The sequence below is a fragment of the Camelina sativa genome, chromosome 2, assembly GCF_000633955.1.
Source record: "Camelina sativa cultivar DH55 chromosome 2, Cs, whole genome shotgun sequence".
Classification (NCBI taxonomy): Eukaryota; Viridiplantae; Streptophyta; class Magnoliopsida; order Brassicales; family Brassicaceae; genus Camelina; species Camelina sativa.
This window is the reverse complement of record NC_025686.1, coordinates 18,358,349-18,378,829: the sequence shown is the minus strand read 5'-3', so window position 1 is coordinate 18,378,829 and position 20,481 is coordinate 18,358,349. Positions and strand designations below refer to the sequence as shown.

The following is a 20,481-nucleotide window of genomic DNA, read 5'->3' as shown; positions in this document are numbered from 1 at the left end:
ACATCAGAACACGGCTCTGTTGTTACATTACTTATACTTTACACGGGTACTTCAGGACCAAGTTAGTGTCCAGAGAAGGTACAGGTGGCTTCTCAGGGTGATTGCCTAGTGTCATAATGATTGTGACAAGAGAAAAGTAAGATTCGTGTGTTGAGTCAAAAAAAAAAGTTCATTGCTTTACATGTATACCCCAAGTTTCTTTGGATCAAAACCAGTGATCTACACTATTTCATTACAAAGAAACTAAGAAAGCTCCTTACAAAGGAGTTTTCATTGTTGTTGAACTGACTCCATGGGAAGATCTTCAAGCCAAGCCACAACTTCTTCAATCAACGGTCTTCTTCTAGGTTCATGGTCAATGCATCTGCAAGCAATCTCCAACATCTCCAAAACCGTTTTCTCATTCACATTTTCACGTATTGTTGTATCGATAAGCTCAGCTTCATGCTTTTCGGCCTTCATCTGAAACACCCTAGACACCAAATCTCTGCAGCTTTTCCCTTTACACACTTCCACAGGTCTACGCCCCGTAACAAGCTCCAAAAGCACAACACCAAAACTGTAAACATCTCCTCTACACGTCGCAATCAAAGACTGGCTATACTCAGGTGGAATATAACCCAATGTCCCAACCAAATCAGTCGTCACATGAGTATCGTACGGCCTAAGCAACCTCGCTAGACCGAAATCCGCAAGATGAGCTTCAAACTTCTCATCTAACAGAATGTTACTAGATTTCACGTCCCTGTGTATAACATTAGGTTCACAGACCTTATGCAAGTAAGCAAGCCCACGCGCTGCACCTTGAGCTATCTTCAATCTCACATCCCATTTGAGTGTCATATTCCCATCCACCCGCTCGTGCAACCAATAATCCAAGCTTCCGTTCTCCATAAACGAATAGATAAGCAGCCTATCGTTCCCATGCTTGCAATAGCCTTGAAGAGAGACTAAATTCTTGTGTTCTGCTCGAGACAATGCTTCAACTTCCGCTTGGAACTCACGTTCCATCTGTCCACAGTCACCAGATAGCCTCTTCACCGCTGCTTTCGAGCCATCAGGAAAGTTCGCTTTGTAGACAAGACCAAACCCGCCGCAGCCTATAATGTTAGCCTGACTGAAACTGTTTGTAGATTTCAACAAATCCTCAACACTCAGATCTTTGCATCCGCAGCTATGGAATAGCACAATCTTTGATGGCCCTAGAGCTTTCGGAACACCGCTGATAGTTTCCTCATCAACGTCATTGATTCGATCGTCAGCGTCTTTTCTTGAAATTCTCAGTAGGATAACAGAAAGAAGCAGAGTGATCCCTACGGCAAGACTTATGGTAAGTAAAACAATGCTGCTTCTCCCAAACCTTCTGCCACTGTTATTACTACGTGAAGAACCTTTCGGATTCAACATGTTACTCATCATAACATTGCAAGGAGAATCAATAGTGCGACAAAGTCCTAAGTTTCCTTCAAAGCTCGAGTGTGGGAAGCTGTAGAACTGACCTCCAGATGGAATCGCGCCAGTGAGACGGTTATAAGCAACGCTGAACCTCGACAAGAAAGTGAGACTCTGAAACGACAGAGGAATCGAACCGTAGAGATGATTGTAAGACAAATCAAGAACCTCCAAATTGTCTAGCCGTGAAATGGAGTCAGGTATTGTCCCTGTGAAGTTGTTCCTGCTCAAATCCAGCATGTGAAGCTCTTTCAAACGTCCCAACTCCGGCAAGATCGTCCCGTTGAGGCGGTTATTGTTCAAATAGATAGATGGCGGGAATCTTGAAACTTGGTTATAGGGAAGACCGCTCGAGCTCTTGTTCCGCTTGACATAGAGAGGTATTCCGGAAGAGTCAGTCATCTGAGAAGCCGTGCCGTTTAGATGGATCAGATTCTTGAGCTCGGTTATGGCTACAGGGATTTCTCCGGTTAAAGTGTTGTTTGAGAAGTCTAAGTAGAACAGACTCTCCATCTTACCGATCCAACTAGGGATAGTTCCATAAAACCGATTCCAAGAGAGATCAAGAACTTCGAGCTTCTTGCAATTCAATAGCCAGCTCGGAATCCGGCCCCTAAGACCGCAGTTTCCAAGCGCTAATATAGCGAGGTTGTTGAAACCGGTGACATTGCTTGGTATCTCCTCGCCGATGAAGTTCTTTGAGAGGATAAGAGTGGAGAGATTCCTGCAATGCTGCAACACATTCATTGTCTCAGAGAAATCCACAAAACTGTTGTTGGATAAGGACATGAACAAGAGTGACTTCAGATTCTTGAAGGTGTAGGGGATTTTGCCACTGAACTCGTTTTTCGCCAAACTCAAGATCTTCATCTTGGGACAATGGCCAAGGGAATCTGGAAGAGGTCCGGAGAAATGATTACTGGCGAGATCGAGCACGCAAAGATCGGTAAATACAGTGAAGTTGAGATTGATAGAACCGGATAATGAGTTGTTCCTAAGATCAAGCACTCGCAGTTTTGAGCATTGAGATAAGCTTGGTGGAAACTTGCCTGAGAACTTGTTGGAACTTACGTCGAGGTGTTCCAATCGAGTGAGGTTACCAAAAACATCCGGAATTACACCAGAGAACCGGTTTTCAGAAATCAACAGAGACTTAAGACCAGAGAGGTTGCTCAAGTTCTGACTTAACTCTCCGGATAAGTAGTTTCCAGAGACTGATAGCTGCTCCAACTCCTGAATCGTATAAAGAGAGTCTGGAATTTGGCCAGTCAATCTGTTGCCGTCAACATGGAGCCGCTGAATAGATTTGCTGCAATTGTACAAGCCATCAAGATTCCCCACCAAACGATTCATGGACAAATCAAGAACCTGAATCTCACCAGATGAGCTGCAGAGTTCAGGATGAATCTCACCCTCGAACAAATTGTTGCTTACATTAAGCATCACAAGACCAGGAAACATTCCAACATCCGATAGGTTCCCGCTAAGCGAATTGCAGGAAATGTTCAGCGACTGAATCAGCTTTAAACTGGAAACCGTTCCAGAAACTGACCCTGATAACAGATTATGGCTCAAATCAAGAACTTCAAGCTGCTCTAACTTGGAAATCTCCGAGGGCAACTCGCCTTTGAGCTGATTACGAGAGAGATCAAGTAACCTCAGCGCACTCAACTCTCCTAAAGACCCTGAAATCACACCTTCCAAACGCTTTTCAGAAAGAACCAACTTTGTAACTCGACCAGAAACATCACTCCCCTCACAAAACACACCATCCCATTCACAACAACGTGAATCGTCTAACCAAGATTCAGTAACAGAACCATTCTTCAACGCTCCTGCGAATTCCCGGAGTGCAGATAAGTCACTGGGGTGACATGTCAAGCTCACAGATGAACCAACAAAGAAAGCCAATAGGAGAATGATCACCATGACTAAAAACAAACAGAGAACAAAGAGTCTTCTCTAGTCAACTCAAAAAAGATTACGCCATCTCCAGTAAAATTTTCACCTTTAGACTCAAATAAAGACTACAACTTCCATAAGGTCCACATGCTCATGTCCTAAAAGAATCAAGCTTTCAGAACTTGTAGTTGAAGCAACATTGTGTAAGCAAATTGAAATCAGCAACACGTATCTTCCTGAAATCGAGTCCCAAGAAACAGTATTGAAATCAAAGCAGGAAACTAAAACAGACAACACTCAAAACTTAAAAAAGCTCCATAATTAAGTATAAAACTAAAACGCTCACATCCCAAAAACAACCTCGAAAAAAAAATCAAGAATCACATACTACTATTGAAATACTTGTAACTTAAGCAAAACAAAAATAACTCAAGAGGAGTAATAAAGTAATTACCTTTAAAGAAGCAAGCTTAAGCAAACTCACCAATTTTGCCAGCAAAAACCCTTAATTTACCAATTCACAGATAAAGTTAAGAACTTTCGAGTTCACAGCCGCCACTGAAACATCGAGAAGTTTGAATTTTTTTTTCAAGGGGAACGATAATTCCAAAGATTTTGTTTACAAGGGTTTATAATAATGTATTCATTTAGAAGAAAGTGCAGGTCTTTTTCAATCAAGAGACAGAACCAATCTAAAAAAAAGGCAGAGTAGTTGGGATTCAAATTGTCAATGTTTTAACTTTCGAAATCGAATTGATAGAAACAGTGACGAAGACGATAGAGAAGATAGAGAAACTGATGAGAAGAAACGGAAAGAAAAAAAAAAAAAAGTAAAGTTCTTTCGTTTTCTCAAGAACAGTGAGAGAGAGAGACTCAAAAGTCTTGTGCACCTCCTCCTTAACTTAATTTTTATTTTATTTTTGTTCTGTCACATTATTTAATCGTCAATTTAAAATTTTAAAATTTACTAGTGCTATTTAATTTTGTGGACAAATTCCTGCAAAAGTATTAATTGCAGCTCACAAGTTTAAATATATTCTAGAAATTATAAAAAACTTAACAGTTTGACCATAATTATTTATTCACATTATATTTAACAAAAAATTAAGAATATGTTTTGTTACAAATGTCTAGATTTATTTATTTATTTGGGGAAAAAATTATTAGTGGGAAACAACAATATTACTTAGTTGAAATAAAGTTGTTAAGTTTGTAGTATTAGTCAAAACTTTTTCCAAAGGCTTTTTATATAGTTTTTTTTTTTTCTTTTTATGTAATTTGTCGCATTAAGAAAACAATGGACAAAGTTTGCTTGTCTTTCTCTATTTTTGTATCACCCACTTCTGTCCTTTTAGCACAAGTGCACAACACACAACATACAAATATATGACATTTAACTAATTTGACAAAGACTAATACTTACTAATTCCGTAAGAATTCGATGATCCAAGTAACTAATATTCATTTTAATCAACAAAAAAAAAATATTGCTAATGGTCATATTGTGTTATCATATATTCATATCCGATATAATCAATGTTCAAGCGTCCGTTTAAGCGTTCGATAGTACTTAAAACTCTATGATTATCAAATTGGTGAAACAAATCGAGTTACAGGTTTTTAAATAATGGAAAATTGACAATTGCACATAGAAGAGAATTAGTGAGTTAGAGATTCATCTATGTGAAACATTTATAAATTTTTAACCGGGGAAAAAAACTCAAAATTGTGAATTTTACTAGTTAAGAAAATTTCCTAAATGCCAAAACATAAAAGTCACCACAAAAACCCACTTTTGTCAAGTAAACATGAATGAGTAGGTAATTTTGTAACCATTAATTTCTATACATTGACCCACAAAATCAATCAATACAAAAACCAACTTTTGTCAAGCAAAACAGAAATGAGTAAATATTTTCTAAACTTATTACATATTTTACCATAAATACATGCATATGCAGACTACACATGTAATTTTGTTTTCACACCATATAGACTTTGATTAATGTCAAGAAAAGAAAAAGAAAAAAAAAGGCATATAGACTTTGATATTTGTATCTCTCGGACCTCTCGTGAAAGTTGTGACGCATCGTGGATACTAGCGGTGCACGTGGCGCGTGGAGAGTGACGTTCCATAGAACCGTGTGGGTTCGGTTTGGACTTTCAGGCGGACGTCACGGGACCGATGCCGTGAAAAATGTGGAACCGTTGAAATCCTCAACAACAACAAAAAAAAGCCAGAACCACGGGTCCCACGTGAAGTTTACATTTTTTCATTAATGGTTTGCTTATTTGTTCTATTTACTGAACTGGATTTGGGGTTAAGCCGGTCCACTAAACCGGGATCAAACCATGGTTATTAGCTGGTTAAGGGAGAGTGAAGAAGTGGGAGCGAGTGTGTGTTCCCATGTGATGTGTGAGCGTTTGTTGAAAAACAATGAATAATGGTTAGGATGAAATCGGAAAGAGACTTTTGACTTTAGTTCCGAATTTGAAGTACGTTACACAAAAGCTTCGTATAAAAAACATGAAGTTACAACAAGTACGGAAATTATGGTAAATACTAAATAGTATTGTGAGTGCGTAATACACGATCGGGTGCACTTGCACAGTTGCACCACAACATTATTAAAAATACTGTTGATTATAGTTTCATTTTCATATGACATATAATATATTAATAATATCAATATGTATTAACTATTAAGTAATGTTTGGGAGCATCGAAGATGGAGTGATGTCTATTGATAATGTATTGTATAGTCAACTGCTCACACACCGCAAATCACGTGAAGTCATCGAATCGTACACCTATCGGCCTCCTACTTTGTTTGGTTTTCAAGTCTTCTCTAAGATCGAACCTCGAATCTATCACACACTTCAATCACTATTTCTTATTAGTCTTTCATTACTAGTGTTATTTAATTGAATCACCTTATTTTGTCGTCCTCTTTATACTATTGTTGCACTTAACTAACCGATCTATCATCTATCTCAAATACCTAAGATAATCTGTTTTTGGCTAGCTTAGTACTAGTACACATAATTTAGGGAGATACAACAATACAATGCATGTTAAATTTTTGTTTGTGAGATTTACGTTATGTTGTAAAAGAAGACAAGGACATATAAGCTATAGACACACATGTGACATACCAAAACCAAAAACAAAAATGACCATTGTGTGGTCTTTTCATTCAACTGACCAAGATTATATTGTTGTGTTTAAAATCGGCTGGGTCCTTCTTGGACCATCCAAATTATCCATACCATTGAAGCAACAATACAAAAAACTTTTAAAATGTTGAGTAACCACCATTGAAGCAACAATACAAAAAAACTTTAAAAATGTTAAGTAACCACCATTGATATAACGATCCTTCCACAAACGTTAAAAAACCTAAAGATAAATTTAAAAACTTGAGTTACCAAATGGGGTATATTATTTTGGATCATAAGGATAATTTCTTTGACTTCTTATTTGGATTATTCGGATCAGCGCAGATAAAATCGGATAACCCTACCACGAAAATACTAATCTTGAAAATCTTGAATCTCAGAAAGATAGAGGTGGGAGAATTGGATTTGGTAGCCTGTTATTACATATTATCATATGATAAGATGAATCTGGACATATACTAAGCCCAGCCCATAGAAGTAACCTATAAGGTTATAAGGAAATCCACAATATCTAAAAGGTGTATAAAATGCACTTTTGAGTATAGTATAAGATATTGCAATTATTTAATTCGTGGAATATACTAGAAGTCCCATAAAAGAAAAAAAAATAGATATAAATCAGAGTAGGGCGGCCATCAACTTGGTCTGAAAGTGACAACTTGGTCTGAAAGTGACTGAAGTGGAATCCAACTATATGCTATAGTACACAGAGATCCAAAAGTAATATAAGATGTGATTGGTAACGTATAGAAAGCTGTACAAAAAAGCTTTAAGCTGGAGCTGTAAGCTTTTAGTGAATAGTGCAAAGCTGTAAGAAAAAACTGTATATAAAAGCTGTATGAAAAAGCTGAGAGTAAAGTTTTTGGTAAAGCTTTTGATAAAGTTTTTGTGATTGGTAAATATTAAAACAGTATATTTATAAAGCTTTTAGAAAGTGTTACCAATCACACCTATATAGTCCTTTATCATATTATAAAGATCATATACTAATTTCTCAAAATATTTAATATGCATATTCATAAATATACGAGAAAAAGAACTAACTGTTTTCCCCACATAACATGCATTACATATTGTCATTATGCCACTCATTACCCTCCATTATTCTCTCGTTCCATTATATAAACGATATCGGACTTATTATGTTAGTAGGGAGAGGGATTCACTACAAAGAAAAGTGAATATTGTTACCAATTCAATGGTCATAATATATTAATTTTTGGTCACAAATACTTTATTGTGATGAAAATGAAACGGATTGAAGAAGGTCACAATAAAATGGTCACAAATTGGTGTAAGTCACAAAAAAATCATAAACAGTTGTAACGTTTTTGAAGTAACAATTCGTCACAAGTTGTGACGATAATTGAATAGTCACAAAAAAGTTGCAATTTATGACGGTTAATAGAGTCACAAATATGATACAAAACATGACCAAAAAAATGTCATATATTTGTTACAAATTAGTATTATTTTAAGTCACTACGTTGTGACTTTTTGCCACCAAAATACAATCACAAACTAGACACAATTAGTGACTCGATTAGAGACACACAACCGTCACTATTTTTATTTTTATTCTATTTTATTTTTATTTTTTTAATTACCATATTTGTATTTATTTGTGACATTTCACGTTCTTAGATTTTTTTTTAAATATTAAATCAATTCACCATATTTCAACAAATATATAATTTTAGAATAAAACATGAAAACTAAAAATAATATGCAAACAATAATATATAGATAACAAACTAACATCCAAATACAAAGTTGATACATAAACACAACTGAAAGGAAATATAAACCAAGCACAAAGTTAATCCATAAACATAAGAAAATACAAACAAACCATAGTAGTTAGATAAAGGTGGATGGTCTTGGTAGTGGTGTTGGATTTAGACATTTTGACTTGCAAAAGATTCAACAAGTTTCTCCATAGCTTCAAGTCTTTTCTGGATTTGCTGATTTTCTTCAAGGTTTTTTTTCAGATCAGTTTCCATCTCCTGCATCCGATGTGTTATTGTCTCTATTTCTTCACCAGATTGTGGTACACTTGAAGAGGCACCAACAGATGGTAAAAACTCACCAAGTGCTCCAAGTCCAAAGATATGACCATGTTTCGATGATCCAGCAGCCTAGAAATAAAAAATAAATACATAAAGCTATCATACACCAAACCAATACAACACACACAACTCACGACCAAACAATAACATATATGGTGACTAACAAATTTGCTCACGACCAAACACACAACTCACGACCAAACAACTCACGCCCAATACACCACCCGTACGTAACTCAAACCAAACAATAAAACACGACAGTTCCATGGTGACTAACAAATTTGCTCCACCCTAATAACATATATGGCTAAACCTCAATATACTAATCACAAATATATAATCTCAAAAAATCTTAAAGAATATAAGGTTTAGAAATGTTACCTTGATATAAATCTCATTTTTCTCAGCTTTGTCAAGATTTTCAGCTGTCACATTCTCTTCACCAGAAGATTCAAGTTGTTCCAAGCGTTCTTGTACATGCTTTTCATAAGTTTCTGCAACCAATCTTGCTCGTTGATCAACATAGGTTCCGTCAGGCTTTTGATGTGTTTTCTTCATCACAGCAATAAATGAGTAATCTTCATTGTTTGCTTCCTATAAACAAACAATAAAACTAAGTGAACTAATACAAAAATGATCACAAATTTATATGGAAATTGATAGAAAATGTGAACATTACCAAAGCAGCTTGAACTTTGACATACGAACTTGAACCTGCTAGATGAGAATGTGGGCCTAAACCATTGCGATCAGACATTCGGGAAGCACGAGCCTTCTCACTTGTTGCTTTTGCTTTTGCTGTTGCCCAATGTGCCTGCATAATCGTCCAATAATCAGACAAAATCCAATCTGGTTTTTCTCCTCCCTTCTTAGCATGGCTTATCATTCCTTTGAGGCGATATGCAGCAAGCTTTTTGAACTCTCGTTCAACTTGATAGTTGATAGAAGCATCCCAGTTAAACTTTTTCTAAGAAAACAGAGTAATCACACATGATGAGTAATACTGTAAATCATTTATGAAATAGCTTAATGAAATATAATAGACAACAGTACTACCATAAACAGTGTAAACCAGGTTCTTTTGTAGAAGGGAGGCACTTTTCTCCAAGAGTACCATGGTCCCTTAAAACAACTTTGAATGACCTTTCGTACACCAGTTGATACTTGGGTGTGGTATTTAAACCTGCTCCATTGAAATACATTACTTTAGTTTGAGTTATAACTATGTGAAAGTAATCAACAGTATGTTGAAATAAATCCATACCATTTAGCTCCATTTAACCGAGATGGATGCAGCACAGGTAAACTTGAACGATCCACAAATGGCTCTTCCATTGTTACACTATAAACACATAAACATTCAAAAGTTATCAACCCCAAATTTTACAAAGTGAAAAATTAAACGACTCTAATCTAAATTAATAGAGATTAACAAGTAAGCAAAGACTGTGTAAAACCACAACAACAACGATTACCAAAGATTTGTAAAACTTGGAAGCGAGTAAATATTAGTAATTAAACATCTAGATTAACTTCTAAAAATAAATAAAATTATAGAAATACCTTTCAATGAGATCTGTGAAATGAAAAACAGCCCAATAGGTCTTATAAATGGGAAGTCGCGTAGAGACCTGAGAAGTAGAGGGAGGTGGTTAAATAGTTTTGACGCAGTTTTAGGGGTTTTAAGAGTGGGGGGAATTTCACAAAAAATTAAAGCGCTAATGAAAATTTTAGGTTCTATTAGGAAAAATTAAGGCGCTATTTTGGTATTAAAAACAAAATTTTAAGGATCTAGAAAATTCTAATATGGTTAATTTGTTTTCTCAAGTAACTTGTTAGCATATATCTTTAAGTACAAATATCTAAAAAATTAGAGACAATATTATTCAAACCGGTTAAATTACACCCTAAATAAAACAATCATTAATAAAACAAAAATTAAACATCTGATTCTAATTAATTAATAATAAATTAAAAACGATTACTAAACATACCTTACTCTCTGTAAATTGCTTCTCAAAGATCATTCGCTGTTTTGCATATTCAGGATCGTCCTTGTTTCCTTTCCGGAGATTTCACGTTGCGGGAATTTCGATCTCCTCTTCCTCCACATCAGTCGGACAAACCAACTCCATCGCATCCAGATCTGTCTTTGTCTTCTTCAGCGGCGGAGAAACCAACTCTCTCTGATCTCTAGCCTCGATCAACATACATATTTTTTTTTCCAATTAAGAAGATGAGAAGATTATCTTCTTTTTTTCCCCAGCTATATATATATATATATATATAATCGGATCAAATAATAATGGGTTTGACTAGTGAGGAGGAAGAGGAGATCGATCGCTTCTCTCTCTTTTCTCTGCTCCATAAGCATAAATAAAGAAGAATAAAAGAAGAACAAGACAAGAGAAATAAAAAAAACAACAAGAAGCTGCGTGAAGTAGAACAAGCTCATCTCTTCTCACTTATGAACAAGCTCATCTCTTCTTCTTTTGTGACCTAAACTGTTTCCAACTGGGCCTAAAACAATTCATCTAAAGCCCATTCTGCAACTAGTTTTATTTCGGTCTGCAATTCACTTAAATTGATTTATTCTGTTTTATTCTCTTTGTTTACGAGTCTAAGTGTTCTTTATTAGCATATTATAACACTATAGTTCTTTGTTTGTTTTTTTAATTCTCTTTGTTTACGAGTCTAAGTGTTCTATATTAGCATATTATAACACTGTAGTTCTTTGTTTGTTTTTTTCTTATTATCTTTGTTTACGAGTCTAAGTGTTCTTTATTAGCATATTATAACACTATAGTTCTTTGTGTTTTTTTATCTCTTTGTTTATGAGTCAAGTGGTCTACATCTAAAGCTGTAGGTCCACTAATCTGTTTAATTTTTATGGTTAGAAATTTATTCATCTAACGATCTTTTTTTTGTAGGTGCTAGCTTATTTTTTCGAGATATATGCGCAAGAACTATACCTGTTGCGATGCTGCAAAATAATATTTGTATGGTTCTTTGTAATTTGGAGAAGATATTTCCACCATCCTTTTTCGATGTTATGGAGCATTTGGTGATTCACTTGCCACACGAAGCTAGTCTTGGCGGACCTGTGCAGTTTAGATGGATGTATTGTTTTGAACGATACATGGGCCATCTAAAGAAAAAAGTAAAAAATAAGGCAAAAGTAAAAGGATCGATTGTTGAACAATACATCAACGAAGAAATTTCTACTTTTTGTACTTATTACTTTGAACCACACATAAAGACAAAACATCGAACAGGAGATCGACACTATGATGGAGGTAATCAAGACGATACTCATGAGTTTGATGGAATTCCAGATATATTTTCTCAGGCAGGGAGGGGCAGTGGTAAAGAAATACAGATATGGCTCCAAGATAGAGATTATCATATTGCACGTACATATATTTTGCAGAACTGCGATAAATTAAGATCATTTGAAAGGTACGTAAAATAATATACACATATGTACTTTAATTTATATATTAGTAGATTGAGTGTCATAAATCATAATTTTTTTTTCATGAATTCATATTTATATAGGTTATTTGATGAGAGCATGATTGCGACTAATCCTGGGATTACTGAAAACAATTTAACCGAGCTTAGAGAAAAAACATATTCAAGCTGGTTACAAAAACATGTAAGTGTTTTTTTAAATAAAATAAAATATGTGCATGTATCTTTGATAAGCTTATATTATACATGATTTTTTTTGTAAGCTTAAAATATGTGCATTTATCGTGGTTGTTGAATATACATCATCTTTTTTTTAAAACAGGTGGAAGATACCTTGAACAATTATTCATATCCAAATTGGTTGCTGAGTCTCGTTCATGGTCCAATGGTTCAAGTTACTAGTTGGCCAATGTATTTTTGTCGTGGATATATGTTTCACACATATGATCATGGGAAAGACAAAAAGAATGCCAATTATGGAGTTTGTGTGAAAGGTGTAACATCTTCCAGCTCAAGTGAAGAAGCTGCTGAGTTTTATGGAGTATTGAAAGAGATTTATGAGCTGCATTATCCAGGACCAGTTGATCTTAAAGTCGTGGTTTTCAAATGTGATTGGTATGATTCAACCATTGGGAAAGGTATACGAAAAAACAAGTCAGGGATCATTGATATTAATGCTAAAAGGCATTATCAAAAGTACAATCCTTTTGTTTTGGCTTCACAAGCAGATCAGGTATGTTATGTTCCATATCCAAGAATGACTCAGCCGAAAAAAGATCAACAATGGGAAGCAGCAATTATGATACAGCCAAGAGGAAAAGTATTGGTCAACCAAAATCTGGATTTCACTGCACTGCAACATGATAAAACTAATTCTGTTGTCCAATCTGATTCATTGCACATTGAGGCACTATTATATCCAGATGGTCAACCAGAAGATCTTGATGATCCAATACTAGAAGAAGAAGTTGGATCAGACGCTGAAGATGGGAATTCTGATATCGAATTAACTACTGACGACGAGTGTGAGTAATAATTTTCAGATTATTTTATGTCATTTAAACTCTTATTGAAAAATTGTATTTTCAGCTCTCTTTTTTCCATTATTAAAACTATTTTATTATTTAATTGGAGTAACAAAAGTGGTAATAACTATGTCACAATTTATGACTAAACACAAAGGTAACTAAAATAGTGACTAATTTTGACTAGGTAGTTACAAAATATTTGTAACTAAAAGTGACGTAAATATAGTCACAAAACCGTATAATTTAGTTACTTTATTTAGTTACAAATCCGTAATTATAATTGTGACTAAATATTTTGTAACAAATTCGACACAAATAGTGACAAAAATTAGTTACCTTTAAGTCGGTCACAATATTATAACTAAACAGTGACATATATATGACCGTTTTAAATACGTCACATTTTCGTATCTAAATCGTCATAATATTATGACAGAACAAACAGTCACAATTTTTCCGTCACAATATTCACTTTTTCTTGTAGTGATTAAGCGTAATGAAGAATATGATAGGTTTGAGAAGTTTCTTTACATTTCACTACTCATCATTGTTTAGATGTGTTATACAAAATTGAGTTTATTGATAAACAAACACTTGTGATCTAGTGGTCCACTGGTCCTATATATTAATCTCCCCCAAAACTGAAGTTCGAACTATAACATCGACGATATAGAGTGTGAATACGTGAAAAAACTATTACACAAGTTATTGTTTCGTTGTCTTTATACGTATCAATTGGCCACCGTCAGTACACTGTCATTCCAGCCGAGCTAATAGCTCGTGGTGTCTTTTGTGTATGTGCCGATGTGCGGTTTAAAGAGAAACATGATTGAAATTTTAAAAAATAATTGGTTGGAGAATGACTAAAATTCAATGGAGTGGGACCAAAATGAAAGCATCATTATTAAACGAGAAGAAAAAGACAGGATCGTTAGAGAAATGTCATAAAAAAGCACAGTAATAAGTAAAAAACAAACCCAATCAATTCTCTACTTTCCATTAAAGTTTAGTTTTTAAGTAAGCAATGTGTAATGTGTGAGAGGTTGTGTGTGTGAGAGAGAAAAAGAAGATAAGTGAGAGAGAGAGAAAGAGAGAGAAAGAGAAATGAAGTTCTTGTTCCAGTGTCCATGTTGTTCTTGCTTCTGCTTCATGAAACCAAAGCCGGGCAAACCAAAAGCTGTTGGAGATGTAAAACCAAAGGAAGAGAAGAAGAAAGAGGTGAAGAAAGAGGAGATCAAGAAAGAGGAGAAGAAAGAAGAGAAGAAAGAGGAGAAGAAGGAGACCAAAGTTGAAAAGGCCGAGTGAAAATTCTACATTGAAAAAAATGTAATTAATTATCCCATTTTCATTTTTAATTTCTATGCTATTTGATAATTATGAATGCTCAAGTAATAACATGTAATTCTTATGGTTTAGTAATTTTTGTTTTCTACCTATCATGGTATAGTTCGATCTCTTATATTATATCAATGTGGCTTGTTCGGATCTACTCCTTCTGATCAATATTTTGAAGATTATGTTTACTGTTTCTACGTAATTTACCTACTTAATTTCCATATTGATATTTTGAAGGTTTGCGTTTTATGTGATTTGTATTAGGGTTGTATATGTACCAAATCAAAACGAAATCTAGCTAGTTCATTTTGGTCTTCATTTTTTTTTTTTGTCTTTAATAAACAAGAAAATTGACCAAAATATGACTTTAATGGTTTTCTACATCGATAAGTTTTTGGTTTGTTCAATATGGATCGATAAAGTTTTATCATAGCTTAACACGTTAAATACATATGCAACAACTATGGTGTTCGAAAGCGATACATGAATTTGTGTTCCTTTCCTTGTGCAAATACCAAAAGACTCCAATTTTTCTATTTTAGCAGTATAGCAATTACCTTATCACAGACAAGGATGGTCATTCTAGTAGAAGATGTGCTCAATGTGAATCTTTTAGTCCCATCTCAACAAGCTCGACCTTATTGGGCCTCCCCCACCAACTGTGTCTTAAATCTTTCTCTCTCAATCACTGCATACTTTAAGATACATGTTAAAGTAGTGTGTATTTGAACGAAAAGTACGGTAGTGTGTGGTACTGTGGTTACTATTTACCATATATATATTTTCTTTTCATTGGAGTAATATTGATAATAGATTCAAAAAGGGTACAATACACATGAAAACTAAGAGATTAAACTATAAAGAGACACAATGCTCGACCCATAACCCACAACTAGAAAAGAAGAGATTTTTGGATAATACATTGCTAAAACCAAACAAAGCCTTCCAAAATATCGTTGTCTCCCGCACAACAATCTTTGAAGACGGGTTTAAACACTTATGAAAATAACAAGAGAGTGGGACTTGGCTTTATGCATATTTGATGCATCTTTATCTCCGATGAACCGTGAGATAAACGAAAACCGTTTAGACATCTACGTACGTACAGTAATCAAAAGTATCCCTATAGAATAATTTTGCAAACAAGTGAGAAATATTGGAGTAGCTGGGCCTTTGCTATCCAGCTTTACTTGGACTTCAAAGCGAACCGTACATTTTCAAAAGCCTTTGTAATGTAGCTATAGAAGAACAACACCTAGTTGGCTACCTCTATTAGAGAATTCAGAACAAAATTCCGAAATTAGAACCATACTAGACCCAATCACTGCTAAACTAGTAGTCACTAGATTTCATATACATAACTAGAAAAAGTCTGACGTGATGCATGGATAAAATGAACCTAATAAATATTTTTTTAATTATTTTAAAATATATTCAATAATAATTAACATTAATATTGTTATAAAATTTTAAAATTTATATGAGAAGAAAATATGATGTTTGATGAAGAATTTGTCTTGCTTTTTGTAGAGAATTTTGTGGTATCAATATATCATTAGGATTATGGGAGGTTTTCCGATTTTTTTTTTTGTCAAGCATCATGAAAGCTAGTTATGGTTATATTTCAAAGAATAAATATGCCGTAATTTATTTTTCTTTTCTTATCTTTTTGTAAAACATAAATTGTGTCGAATTAATACATTAGAGTGTATTAATATATTGAAAATTTTTATTTTTATTTTTTTCAAACATCATGAGAGTTACATTTTAAAGAATTTATATGCAATAAATAGTGATAATTATTATTATTAAAGAAAAAAATATGATTATTGTTTAATATCTTAAAATTATTTAAGAATAAAACTTTCTTTTGTTTTAAAATTATAAAACAATATTTTATTCTTGAATTACTGAAAATTATTTAAAATTACAATGTTATGGTAATTATATATAATATTGATAAATGATAACAAAAAGTGATATACTTACTTAGAAAATATGATGTTCAATCAAATAAAGATTGTATTCCAATTAATACATTAAAGTGTATTAAAATAATGAGTGTTTTTTTTTTCATCAATAATTTTTTGTTTTTCTGGCAAACATTATGGGAGTTACATTTTACAGAATTAATACATATACAATAAATTGTGATTATGATTATAATAAAGGAAAAATAAAATATCATATTGTTTTATATCTTGAAATTATTTTTGATTATGATTCAAACTAAAGGAAAATAAAATATTATATTTTAAAAAATCTTGAAATTATTTAGAAAAATGATTTGATCTTCTGGCACAAAATTGTATACCAAATATTATATTTTTTGTCTATAAATAAATATTATAATATTTTTCTATTTTTATATCTTGAAATTATTTTAAAATAAAACTACCATAACTATAAAATTTCCAAAATCATTATATTAATATTTTATTCTATAATTATTGGCAAATTATTATTTGAAGAATTATAATGTTATGGCAAGTATATAAAATATTGATCAATGAAATATATATATATATATAAAATAATAACTAAAAGGACATTTCTAAAATGTTAAGATTTTTAGAGGATATTTTATTGTGTATATACTTGAGAGGAATGAGTGCCACTTGTGAGCTTTATATATATATATATATTTATTTCTTTCTTTAAAAGACATATACTTTAGTTATTTATCTCTACATATTTATAATCAGTGTATATATATATATATATTTAAATATACTTTAGTTTTTTTTTTAGTTAGAATCAAATTAAAAGATAATGTAATAATCTTATCATGTTAATTATTTTTATTAAAGTTAAGAAATAAAAGAAAAAATTAATATTTTGGACGATATGCTACACAAAATAAAGAATAAATTGAGTATCTTATAATATATAATATCAAATTATATTTTATCTTAACTATAAATATAAATAATATAATATATGTCATATAAAGTCAATTGAAAAAATACACTAAAAAAATAAAGAAAACCTTAGTTTATTTTATATATATATAAGATGTTTTAAACTGAAACAAAAAAAAAGTAAATGAAATCAAACTAAACATGGAAAAAGAATAAAAAACTATTTTGTCAATATTAATTTTTAACAAATTTGAATATATATTTCAATAAAGAAATAAACTAATTAACAAATTTGAAAATATCCAGCATTCAAATAATTTTTTTTAGCAAGTGAATTAATAGGTGAGTCAATTTCTCACACGTCTTCTCATAAATGCCTTAGATTTTGTTTACAAAAAAACGTTCAAATCCTCTGATTACCTTACCAAAACACATTCTCTTTTATATAAAGAAACAAAGTAACCTGTCACCAATCTCCGTATTCCATTTCTGTAAATTCTCACAGATTTTCTTCGATTCTCCTTAATCTCCTAAACTTATCTATATATATACTCAATACACACCTTTACCTATTCCACAACTCAAACACAAACAGAGACACACATACAAAAAAAAAGCCCTAATTTTTCATCAGATCTCCGAAACCATGTCGGCGATCATGAAAACTCTTTGTTTCTCTTTCATCATCCTCTCTTCTTTTGCAACTCTCTTCTCCATTGCTGATGCAAGGAGGTTCAACGTCGGAGGTAACGGCGTTTGGGACGTGAAGCCTCAAGAAAACTACAATACTTGGGCTGGAAGGAACCGTTTCCAAGTCAATGACACTCTCTGTAAGTTTCTATCCTTTTGCTAGGGTTTTAAAGTTTTGGAGGCCTTTTTTTTTGTGATTGTAACCAATCTTTTTGCAGATTTCAAGTATCCAAAGGGTTTAGATTTGGTTCAAGAAGTGACGAAAGCTGAATATGATGACTGCAACGTCTTTGGCTCTATCAAGAAGTATAAAGATGGTGAAACTGTTGTGACTCTTGATCGTTCTGGTCCTCATTATTTCATAAGTGGTGTTCAGGATCACTGTAAAAAGGGACAGAAGATGGTCGTTGTTGTCCTCGGCATCAGAAACCACCCCAACGTTCCTATTTCTCCGGCGAAACCTCCTTCATCGGCTCAGGCTCCTAAAGCTCATTCCTCTGTTTCACCAGTCGCTCCTGCTCAAGCTCCTAAATCTCATTCCCCTGTTTCTCCCGTTGCTCCTGCGAAACCTCCGTCTATGGTTCAACCTCCGAGATCCTCTGTTTCTCCATCACAACCACCTAAATCTTCTTCCCCTGTTTCTCACTCACCATCGCATGCTCCTAAGTCTCAAACCACCCCATCTCCATCCCCTGTATCTCACTCACCATCGAACGCTCCATCTCACTCCCCGGTGACTCCATCTTCATCCCCTGTATCTCACTCACCATCGAACGCTCCATCTCACTCTCCTGTGACTCCATCTTCAAGCCCTGTCTCTCACTCACCATCGAATGCTCCATCTCACTCCCCAGTGACTCCATCTTCAAGCCCTGTTTCTCACTCACCATCGAACGCTCCATCTCACTCCCCAGTGACTCCAACTTCAAGCCCTGTTTCACAATCACCATCGAACGCTCCATCTCACTCCCCTGTGACTCCATCTGCAAGCCCTGTTTCTCAGTCACCATCGAACGCTCCATCTCACTCTGCTGTGACTCCATCTCCAAGCCCTGTTTCTCAGTCACCATCTAACGCTCCGGCGACTCCACCTCCATCACCATCCCCTGTTTCTACCCCATCGCCTGTTCAGTCTCCGGCTTCATCTCCATCTGATCAGTCTACACCTTTGTCGCCTTCACCTTCTGACTCAACATCACCTTCCGCCGATACTATCACCGCCCCGGCGCCAAGTCCAAGGAAAAACTCAGCAAGTGGTGTGGCAGTTACTTCGGTTATGACTACATTATTGACTGCGGCTTTCTCCTTTTTGATGTTCGCTTGAGATTGTGTTTTCGTGTTTTCGCTTTAGATTTTTCTTTTTATTCTATTTCTGAAATTTTATTGTTCTTGTCGCAAACTCTTTCGGTTTTTTTCCTCTTTGTGTCGTATTTTTCACATTATTGGACTATTTTTTTTGGTTATAAATATCATTTCGTTGTTCTAAGCATTATTGGAGTTTGAATGATTTATATGTGCGTTTGACAAAAAAAAAAAGAATGATTTATATGTGCTTGGTAATTATAATTGACTTGACTTGGAAATTTTAGTACATGACTCATGAGAGAAACACATTAAGTTTTTTTTATAGAAAATTATGGCTGGTCATTTGTAATAAGTTTATCACCCTAATTTGGATGAGAAGAATATTAATTTCTCAATTTGTAATTAGTTTATCACCCTAATTTGGATGAGAAGAATATTAATTTCTCAATTTGTAATTAGTTTATCACCCTAATTTGGGTTTACAGCTCATGATTTTGAATGAGAAGAATATTAAGTTCTCATTCAAATATCTTAGATTTAATTGAATATATAGAGTATGTTTTTAATACCATTTTCAATGTTTCACATTCATAACAATCATGGATATATTTGATCTATTGCCTTAATTGCGGGTCAAGATATTAGTTCTTCAATAATATAGAGTATATATTAGTAATGTAAATTATGTTACAATGTCACCTTCAGTCCAGAACAAATGTGTCGTTTCTGCAACGTCCGTCCGTCATTATCTTTTAATTAATTATGGTGACTATAAATAATTTCATAATATCTCGACAACATTATCAACGTTGCATGTCCTTATCGGTTTGTTGCGGGTTTATAAAAAAAATATCACGTTTTAAGGAAAATTCATATCGAATTCAAAGTAACAACGAATATCGAAAAAACACAAATTAGGTCTAACTTTCAATGTTATGTAGCATTCTTATCTTAACGAAGCGAACTTGCGATACTGTGGTCTTGAGGAGGTCTTAAATAGTTCGTCTGTTATCATGATATATCACACTATAGCCACGGATTTGAAGCTTGTTGGAAGGAGTTGATCTATCCATAGAATGATAAGTTTTGAATTTGCTAACTATTAGTTAATGCAGATTCAAACTGCTTATATAATTCAACAGCCTAAATAAATGCTAACTACGCGTATTCTCTCATTTATGGTTT

General features: G+C 33.8%; 4 protein-coding genes across 6 annotated transcripts; 2 read left to right on the top strand and 2 right to left on the bottom strand.

Annotated features, from left to right (window-relative positions):
- On the bottom strand, nt 14-4,215 carry LOC104728956 (phytosulfokine receptor 2-like). 2 transcript variants are annotated; one of them, XM_010447871.2, is made up of 3 exons: nt 3,809-4,215; nt 261-3,590; nt 14-105 (listed from the first exon to the last, which is right to left on the bottom strand). In XM_010447871.2, exon 2 carries the CDS (start codon nt 3,379-3,381, stop codon nt 271-273), a length of 3,111 nt encoding a protein of 1,036 aa, XP_010446173.1. In that variant the 5' UTR covers nt 3,382-3,590; nt 3,809-4,215; the 3' UTR covers nt 14-105; nt 261-270. The 2 variants fall into 2 exon arrangements, with proteins under 2 accessions (XP_010446173.1, XP_010446168.1); XM_010447866.2 differs by lacking the exon at nt 14-105 and having other exon boundaries at nt 151-3,590.
- Nucleotides 8,260-11,067, bottom strand: LOC104728930. Of its 2 annotated transcripts, XM_010447845.2 has the most exons (7): nt 10,598-11,067; nt 10,167-10,234; nt 9,868-9,945; nt 9,660-9,786; nt 9,283-9,570; nt 8,985-9,197; nt 8,260-8,672 (listed from the first exon to the last, which is right to left on the bottom strand). In XM_010447845.2, exons 1-7 carry the CDS (start codon nt 10,628-10,630, stop codon nt 8,433-8,435), a joined length of 1,047 nt encoding a protein of 348 aa, XP_010446147.1. In that variant the 5' UTR covers nt 10,631-11,067; the 3' UTR covers nt 8,260-8,432. The 2 variants fall into 2 exon arrangements, with proteins under 2 accessions (XP_010446147.1, XP_010446152.1); XM_010447850.2 differs by lacking the exon at nt 10,167-10,234.
- On the top strand, nt 14,088-14,628 carry LOC104728922 (UPF0329 protein ECU05_1680/ECU11_0050-like). Its single transcript, XM_010447836.2, has one exon. It carries the CDS (start codon nt 14,210-14,212, stop codon nt 14,408-14,410), a length of 201 nt encoding a protein of 66 aa, XP_010446138.1. The 5' UTR covers nt 14,088-14,209; the 3' UTR covers nt 14,411-14,628.
- On the top strand, nt 17,733-19,500 carry LOC104728913 (early nodulin-like protein 2). The gene is made up of 2 exons (XM_010447831.1): nt 17,733-18,131; nt 18,210-19,500. The coding sequence occupies exons 1-2, from the start codon at nt 17,948-17,950 to the stop codon at nt 19,313-19,315; spliced, it is 1,290 nt and encodes a 429-aa protein (XP_010446133.1). The 5' UTR covers nt 17,733-17,947; the 3' UTR covers nt 19,316-19,500.

Coding starts and splice junctions, on each gene's coding strand:
- LOC104728956 (XM_010447871.2), bottom strand. CDS start 3,381: ATGGTGATCATTCTCCTATTGGCTTTCTTTGTTGGTTCATCTGTGAGC.
- LOC104728913 (XM_010447831.1), top strand. CDS start 17,948: ATGTCGGCGATCATGAAAACTCTTTGTTTCTCTTTCATCATCCTCTCT. Junction 18,132..18,209: donor CCAAGTCAATGACACTCTCT/GTAAGTTTCTAT, acceptor ATCTTTTTGCAG/ATTTCAAGTATCCAAAGGGT.
- LOC104728930 (XM_010447845.2), bottom strand. CDS start 10,630: ATGATCTTTGAGAAGCAATTTACAGAGAGTAAG. Junction 9,198..9,282: donor TCAAAGTTCAAGCTGCTTTG/GTAATGTTCACA, acceptor GTTTGTTTATAG/GAAGCAAACAATGAAGATTA. Junction 8,673..8,984: donor AAAATGAGATTTATATCAAG/GTAACATTTCTA, acceptor TTTTATTTCTAG/GCTGCTGGATCATCGAAACA.
- LOC104728922 (XM_010447836.2), top strand. CDS start 14,210: ATGAAGTTCTTGTTCCAGTGTCCATGTTGTTCTTGCTTCTGCTTCATG.